General features: G+C 35.0%; 1 protein-coding gene across 2 annotated transcripts in view; it reads left to right on the top strand.

The window, feature by feature from the left end:
• The window catches only part of LOC111392680 (N-terminal kinase-like protein), a 15882-nt gene extending 7526 nt beyond the window's left edge, over positions 1 to 8356 (top strand). For both annotated transcript variants that reach the window (XM_023018068.1, XM_023018069.1), the window contains exons 9-21: positions 1864 to 2003; positions 2081 to 2191; positions 2335 to 2451; positions 2562 to 2651; positions 3154 to 3207; positions 3341 to 3415; positions 3574 to 3649; positions 3787 to 3886; positions 4672 to 4741; positions 5472 to 5545; positions 6759 to 6871; positions 7036 to 7284; positions 7650 to 8356. In XM_023018068.1, coding sequence (XP_022873836.1) covers positions 1864 to 2003; positions 2081 to 2191; positions 2335 to 2451; positions 2562 to 2651; positions 3154 to 3207; positions 3341 to 3415; positions 3574 to 3649; positions 3787 to 3886; positions 4672 to 4741; positions 5472 to 5545; positions 6759 to 6871; positions 7036 to 7284; positions 7650 to 8161 — 1781 coding nt within the window. In that variant the 3' untranslated portion in view covers positions 8162 to 8356. The remainder of the gene's footprint in view (positions 1 to 1863; positions 2004 to 2080; positions 2192 to 2334; positions 2452 to 2561; positions 2652 to 3153; positions 3208 to 3340; positions 3416 to 3573; positions 3650 to 3786; positions 3887 to 4671; positions 4742 to 5471; positions 5546 to 6758; positions 6872 to 7035; positions 7285 to 7649) is intronic.
• The last annotated feature ends 488 nt before the right edge of the window (positions 8357 to 8844 follow it).

Below are 8844 nucleotides of genomic sequence, written 5' to 3'. Positions count from 1 at the left end.
GCAAAACCAAAAATCATCTATAATTTAGTATTCGTTTGGCTTTGTTTTACATTGACATTGTCAATTTAAGAGATATTCTCTTTTACAATTATTTCTAGAATTTGTTTTCATTGCCCAAAAAAAAAAAAAAAAAATCTGCAACGAAAAAAAAAAAAAAAGGAAAAGCAATTCCCACCTATTTGGTGGGAATTGCAATTCACTAAAAAGCTAGAAAAGCCATCACGTGAGGCGAGAAGTGGAAAATGAATTCCATGCCAATTTTTTGCCATCAAACACACTTAAAAGATGGAAAATGGTTCCAAGTTCCATGGAAAAGGAGGGCTATCAAACGGTGCCTTAATTTAATTAGTATTTAGTCCTGGACCTCAAATTTTTAGTTTTCACTTGTAGTAGTTTGTTTATGATTTTATTCACAACTATCGCTGTATCTAAATATGTTAGCTTTCTTATCACTGCTTTTAATTTAGAGATGATGTGAATATTATATTGTTGGAACTTTATAACTTATTTTGATTGTGACCACGTCAACTCAATCAGTTAGCCCCCGTTTGAGCCCCATTATTTCTCATTACATTAAATTAAATTTTTCTCTCTCCCACTTTTAACCACACAATCTTCAATAAAATGATATTACACGTAAATCAAAAAATTTTCAACCACTCATTTTTCAAAAAAACACTATTCATTTCATTATAATCTACAAATATTGGGGCTTAAACAGCCCTTTAATATGTGACAATGTAACTGCCGTAATTACTTGTTCCCTACTGGAAAATTATTGTTTCATTGTGTGCATCTTTACTCCACTACTTACAAAATGTGTATATTACTCTGTGCAACTAATTTCTGATGATTTATCATGTTAGTGCAAATATTGCATGTTGACATCTATATCGGTTTTTAAAGTTTGAAGACCAATATGCAACTGCCTGTTCCATCCCTCTCTTGTATTTCTGTTTGCGGGAATTTCTGGGCTTGTCAACAGATGGACATAAAGCACAGCATGTGATTCAATAAAAGGATAATAATCAATAATAATCATACTGTCCTACTACATTTCTTAAATTACAAATAATATATGGAAACTAGTTGATCTAACATGCTGAGTAATTTATTCGACTGGACTTGGTTGCATACTTAGTCTTGTAGCATTCCCCACCCTTCCTCAAATTTCTGTACCCCTCCCGACCAAAAAATGAGGAACTCTCAAAAACATCGGAGTGAAGGTAAAAACTGCCATCTTTATCCATCATTTTTCTGTTTTTTGGTTTCAAATGAGTGAAAAAGATCACATTGACTATCTGTCAACATTTTTACTTTTGATAGCTATTTTGGTTTCAAGCATATAAAAATGGATTACATTAATTAATTGATAGAATTTTTATTTTTGATGGGTTGAGACAAATGAAGAAAATATCGCATTAATTTAACAGGTTTAGTCGAACTCCATGGTTCTGAACCTTGCTGTATGCATGTAATTGACATTTAGTTTTTGAATCATTTCTGGTCTTCTACATTTTTTTTTTTAAATTTTTGGTATGGTGGACACTTGTGTATCCTTGTCAACTTGCTTTTGTCCTTTTGGCCATTAGTTTCTTTGATTTCATAATTCATCATAATTCACTATCAAAACATAATTTTTCCTGTGGTGGATTGACATGACCACTGGAATTCTCTTCTCTTTTTTAACCCCCCCCAAACACACACACACACACACACAAAGCCATTCTCCCTCTTATTAATAAAATTTCCATTTGAAGTAGAAATGAATTTAACATAATATTGCTGATTCAGTTTATTACCTTCCTATTAATGTAGAAAATATTTTTCATGTCCTAAAGATGTTAAATGATATCTTTGCAGAATATTTTCAAAATAAGTTGGTGGAGACTATACACTTTATGGAAATTCTTAATTTGAAAGACAGTGTTGAAAAGGATATCTTTTTTCGTAAGCTTCCAAATCTTGCCGAACAGCTTCCTCGCCAGATAGTCCTGAAAAAGGTAAGCTGTGGTATTCTGTGGGGACATTTTTCCTCATTTTAAAGTATTTAAACGATTGCATTTTTGGCTTCTCGCAGTTGCTTCCATTACTAGCATCTGCCTTAGAATTTGGTTCAGCTGCTGCACCTGCTTTGACAGCATTGTTGAAAATGGGTTCTTGGCTTTCAGCTGAAGATTTTAGTCTCAAGGTTCAAATCTTCCATATCTTTTTGCAACCTTGTATTTCTTTCTTTTACATGCCTGAGCTTTACCATACCATAAATAAAGTGTGTACTTATGATTAAACTCGGGTTTTACTTTCTTGATTGACATTCCTAATCTCTGTTTGTAGTTACTACCAACAGTCGTCAAACTTTTTGCATCAAATGATCGTGCTATTCGAGTTGGTCTTCTGCAGCATATTGATCAATTTGGCAAGTCGTTATCCTCACAAGTTGTTGATGAACAAGTATGCAGTCATATAATGACAATCAAAATATTCAATCTCTCCTATGATTCTTTCATATTATATTATGTAGGATAACTGGTGGTAGAAAAGTGTAATGTTTGTTTCTGTAGGTTTACCCTCATGTTGCTACTGGCTTTTCCGACACTTCTGCTTTTCTACGGGAATTGACACTCAAATCCATGCTTGTTCTTGCTCCTAAGGTATGGCCCTTATTTTCCTGCCTGTTTACATTTAGTTTAGAGACTTGTAAGGTATAATATTCTCCAATAGGATTGGGGAACCTATTCATTTTATGAACATGCATTAATTTGGAGAATTTGCATAGGCCAGAAATTCTCTGTTTGTGTCTATAAGTTGTTAAAATTTAATGCTTAAAAGTCTTTCTGGAAACTCTGAATCTTCACTTCTCTTTCCTCGTTGCTGTGAGTGGTCAAGAAATCTTTTAATAAACATTTTTATAGGCATTTCTCACAGGTGTATGCACTGGTGTTGAAGTCTATATTAGGAGCATTTTTTCTGTTTGGTAGTTAATTATTTTATTGAAATTGGATAATTAGAAACTTGATTAGTGAAATTACTGGCATGAGATTGTGGGACAAATATATAGATGCATGGATTGACTGATGGTTGAGCTTGCAGTAGCTTCTGGTTTTGATTCCTGATACCTCTATTTCATTTTTGTTTCTTTTTTTCTTCTTACAGTTGTCTCAGCGCACTATATCAGGGTCATTACTGAAATTTCTTTCCAAACTACAGGTATACACAAATATGAGTTAAGCAATCTGAGGGTAAATAGATCTGGCATTCTTTTTGCCAACATAGTTAAATTTATTTGTGAATTGTGTACATTGATACGCATGATTTGGTTTTGACTTTTCTATGGATTTAGGTGGATGAAGAACCGGCAATTAGAACAAATACTACTATATTGCTCGGAAATATTGCAAGCTACCTTAATGACGGGGTCAGTGCCATGACCCTCCAATATTTCCTTTTCTATAACGATACTATAACTTCGAAGAAGTTGATTGTTGAGTGAGTCAATGGTCAAAATTGTCGTACATTTCTGGGATAAATCAATTGGTGAGAAAAATTGCTAATTAAGAAAGCACTACAATGCAGATGAGGAAAAGAGTTCTGATAAATGCATTTACAGTTCGAGCTTTGCGTGATACATTCTCTCCTGCCCGAGGAGCAGGTAAGCTTGCTGTCTTCTTGACCTCATTTTAGGATGTTATTGAGTTGATTTCGCCCTGCTGAGACAACTTACAGTCTTCAATAACTCCAAATTTCTCTTTCTCCCTCCCCAAAATAATAAACCCCTTTTTGTGCCAGGTATTATGGCTTTATGTGCCACTAGTTCTTACTATGACATCACAGAGATAGCGACTCGAATTCTACCAAATGTTGTTGTACTGACCATTGATCCTGACAGGTATTTCTTTTATCAAGAGTCCGTGTTAGGATAGTCCTAGTGTTTCTCCTTTGAAGTATCAGATTCTCCTTTTCATTAGAGGTTTTCTGAGTTTCACACTTTTATGTTCTAAGATGAGACATTCTTGGTCATCTACTTTTTATTGTTTTCCCTTTCATATATACAACAACTACCAGTAGAGCTGATTTGTGGTTAATGAAAGTAATGGTGGCGGCTCTCATTACAATCTTATTCCTTTTCGTGATAAGTATACTTTCATAGTTGATGCATTTAGTTACGAGGTGGGCCTCACTTATAAAGATATAACCAATGGCTCATAGAAAACTCAAAAATACAACCTGACCTTGCACTTTTGACTATTGTAAAGATATATTTCTCCATACGATGCATCCTGTTGATTTACATGAGTATACAACATGCCTGTAGTGTCTTTGTACCTCTCACGAATTTGCAATACTGGAAACCATATTTTTGTTCACCTAATCACTGGAAAATTTAATATTACTCTGTGCTATGAAACTCTGTACGGCATGTTTGTCTAATGGTCTTATAGCAGTGGTCTAGATTTGGGAGTATTTTGCGTTGTTCTTATTTCCCTATTTATAATGGCTTCTTGTCCCTGTAATGCATGGCATGACATCCTTGATAGTTCCTTTTTTTACACCTATACTTGTGTTGTTTTCATTCCCTGGGCACCTGATTTCTGCTGATTAATGAGCAATTCATTCTATTAGTTGTCTTGCAAGTATAGGTTTTTGAGATTCTCTCTCCTTTATCTGGCACAGTGATGTTCGATCGAAGGCATGCCAAGCTGTTGACCAGTTTTTACAAATAGTGAAACAATACCATGAGAAGGTTTGTAAAAGATTTTTTTTCTCAACTCTGCTTCCTGCCTGTTGGTGAAAATTATCTGCAGAATTATAGTTGCTCAAGTTCATTTGAAGTTCTAGAGATAAGTTTAATTATTCATAACGTATTCCAATTTCATTCTCTGAAGAAAAATAGATTCTATAAATAAGATCCCTGCTGTTTTACAAACTGTTTATTGTCACTAGAGATGTATCCTTTTACCTTGATTCACCCAGAAGACCTCAGCTGCATTTTCAACAGCTGATCTTAATAGTTAATATTACATGCGTCATTTGAATCGTTCTCAAATTTTAGAAGGAAGTATTTCATCTCTGGTTTTAATTGAAGTGGATGCCCGAAAAAAGTCTCATATTCTCTTGTAGTTTGAAATGCATCTCCTCATTTAACATTTGTATCCTTATGCTAGTTGGTTCATGGCTTTTTGTTTGTTCTTATTTTAGCCTGTAAATATGCTTTTTAGATGTAAGGTATTATATTTACTTCTTTTCTTTCCATGAAATTCAATGATATCAAATGCTAATTCTTAAAGGCAAAGGCTTAGCCTTACCAGGTTGACGACCTGGATTCGAGCCTTTTTTTTTTTTTTTTTCTGGGGAATGATTTGATACCCCCTTTTATTTATAGAGAGAGAGAGAGAAGGTAATTCTCTACCCATCTCCCTCCCCTACTGTTCTCTTCAGAAGTTGGATTAACAGTGTCTTTTGGTTCTTTGTAGACAAGCATGGGGGATACTACGGGTGCTTCAAGTACAGAAATTTCATCAACACCTGGAAACGCGAGTTTACTTGGGTATGTTAAGTTTGAATTTTGTCATGTTAGTTTTTTTATAGACCTGCACACTCAGCCCCTGTTGGCCCCCATTTCTTAAAACTCATTTTTCTCCGAACTCATTTTCGACCACACATTTCATAGGACCCAATTTTTCAACCTTTCAACTATACATTTCATCAACTCTTATCAAAATCTACTAAAAATCTGATTTTTATCAAAACCAAATAGGGGCTTAATCTGTTTCGTACTATTCCCAACCAAAAACATAAAATTCTCTTTTTCAATAAGCAACTGAAGGGATCCTGGGATCTTTTGTTGCATTTTTCATATTTCTTCATGTTCTTTGAAAATTGACATGGAACTTTATGATTATGTCAACTCTTGTATTGACTTGAAGATTTGATGCTCCCTAATCCAGCTATCTGATTGAACCAATCAGGTCCTAGTTGCCTCTTTTGCCAAATTATATTCTTTCCTTCCCGTGAACTAAGCTGTGTAATGTCGGGGTTGAAAATTGTATTTCTTTTTTTCTTAAACATATAATGAATAAAGATCTTCCTTAAATACATCCTCTAATCTTTCATTTGACCGAAATGTAGCTGTTTCCAGTTTTCTTAGATTTTATTTTGCATAGGAGGCAAACGCTAAACCTATTATGAATTGTGCAAGCTTATAAATTTTTGCACAAAACGTGCTATATCTGCTTGTTACAGATCTGGAATACATTTAAAAGATAAAGCAAATCATAGCCTTCTCTATAAAATATCTGAGTTACCTTTTGTGAAAAGATGACTTAATGCTATATAGCTTTCAAAAATCTATAGATAAGTTTTGTTCGACGAATCTCTTGTTTAGGAGAACCATTGTTTTGGCCCGAGCAAAATTCATCAAAATCATGTTGTCTGTACTTTACTAGGTACATATAAATTAAGATCAAGGCGATCACAACAAAACATTTCTGTTTTTACCAGTATGAGAACATGTTTTCAATTTTTCTATTTGGTTATATAAATTGATGATGCCTAAGGATATGCTAAGTTGGATTTTTCCTGACCCCATGGCATTGAGCTACAGAACTCTGTATTTTCCAATTGGTTACATTCTTTATGATTTCTAGCCACATCATATGGTCACTTAATAGAATGCAACTTGAATTTTAATAATTCTGATTCTTTTTTATAGTTTATGTGGACAAAGGTTTTGAATTGATGGTAGCGCAATTTTGATGCAGATGGGCCATGAGCTCTTTGGCTCTAAAAGGTGGCAAACCTTCTGAGCCGAGTGTTCTTGCTTCATCAAGTGCAAGTGCACCTATTGCTTCTTCAATCTCCAATGCCAGCTCCGGTGAACATTTTGCCGTTTTTATTTCGTTCACATATGTAACTTTTCTTTTAGTTGGATACTTAAATTTGTTCCAAGTGCCGTTTTTCTAGCTAACCACTAGTGTTCACTTGTGTAAATGCATCTGCCTATTTATCAGTATCTGATAATGTTTCTTGACATCATAGACTTGGATGGTGCACATGTCCCGGCAGTCCGTGGAAGTTCCGGCACAGTTTTAACTGATCAACCTGCACCTGTGTCCCCTACCTCGTCAACTGATGGATGGGGAGAACTTGAAAAAGGCATTCATATAGATGAGGGTGAAAAAGATGGTTGGGATGATGTTGAACCACTAGAAGCATCAAAACCTTCTTCAGCTCTTGCAAATATCCAAGCAGCCCAAAAGCGGCCCGTCTCACAGCCAAAATTACAAGGTACTTCCATAATCTCCTTCCAATCTTAGCTACGCTAAATTTTACGTGTTAATAAAGCTTTTGGATAGCTCATTCCATCAGCTCTTATGAATGCTGCGATGTGATATCATCCCAACCCCCTGGCCACAAGGAAGATTTGACACTCTGGTTGCACACGATAATGATTACTTGTATTAGTATATGGCAATTAGAGATTTGTAGTAATAATATTATTTAAGAAATTAGAGGCTGCTAAAGATTCAGGAAGAGTTGCTTGTCGAGTCCTTCCTTTCCATGTGCTCGGGTCATTTTCTTGCTAATGGTGTTCTTTTCTTACTATAATATAATAAAACTTTCAACTTACTGGACATTCCATTATGATTCAGTTTCGAGTTCGAGACCAAAAAGCTCATTAAAGACGCGTAAAGATGAAGACGATGACTTGTGGGGCTCAACTGCCAACCCTGCTCCGAAATCCAAGTCAAAACCTTCGAACTCAAGAACAAGCATAGTTGACGACGATGACCCTTGGGGTGCTATATCTGCCCCCATTCCAAAATCATCATCAAAGACGCGTAAAGATGAAGAAGATGACTTGTGGGGCTCAACTGCCAACACTGCTCCAAAATCCAAGTCAAAACCTTCGAACTCAAGAACAAGCATAGTTGGCAACGATGACCCTTGGGGTGCTATATCTGCCTCCGTTCCAAAATCATCATCAAAGCCTATGAATCTGAAATCTGGTGGATCAGCTGATGACGACCTTTGGGCTTCGATTGCAGCCCCTGCACCCACAACCGGATCCAAGTCCTTGTCACTGGGGCGTGGCAGAGGCTCTAAACCTGCTGCTCAAAAACTTGGTGCTCAAAGGATAAACAGAACATCATCTGGGATGTAAACATGGAATGGTATTTTGGAAATTTGTTTTGTATATATTTTCATCTAGTGACTTTTTGAGTTATAATGAACTAGTGTCTCTAGGTGTGCTGTATTTTTCTTTGAAATAACACCTGTGGGCTGTGATAATGTTGTTTTAATCAAATAGTTCTGCTTATTAAATTTATTTTTACACTGGATTAACATTTTTTGGTAATTGAACATTTTTTTTTCTTTTGGTTATTTATCTGAATCAAACAACTTGACGTTATATTCATCAGACAGAAATTTTCTTAGCACCAGCAAACTGATGTTTTGATTGCATTCCTTAAAGAAAAAGAGTTGTGAAAGTTGATGTTAAAATAGGTAACTGGGAGTGATCAGTTAGTTGCAACTTATTAGTCGAGAAATCATTTCAATACAAGAATTCTTAAGCATTTCATGTTAGATTTTTCATCCAAAGTGTATATTTTGCATTGATGTATTGTTTGCTTTCGAATCGGCTGACTTACGAGAACAAGATTTTTGGCGAGAGAGAGAAGAACTTGAAAACTGAGGATGACAAAATTACATGTAATATAACTTTTAAATTTTTTAACTCCCATTTTATCAGACCAAATATCCCATTTTATATACTTTCTTACTATATACACATCACTATTAAAATATTAAAAATTACTATTTTCATCCACGTCAAATACATTC

This window comes from Olea europaea, unplaced genomic scaffold, assembly GCF_002742605.1.
Source record: "Olea europaea var. sylvestris unplaced genomic scaffold, O_europaea_v1 scaffold959, whole genome shotgun sequence".
In the NCBI taxonomy this organism is placed as follows: Eukaryota; Viridiplantae; Streptophyta; class Magnoliopsida; order Lamiales; family Oleaceae; genus Olea; species Olea europaea.
Note: the sequence above shows the minus strand (reverse complement) of the source record. Positions and strands in the feature narration are given on the sequence as shown.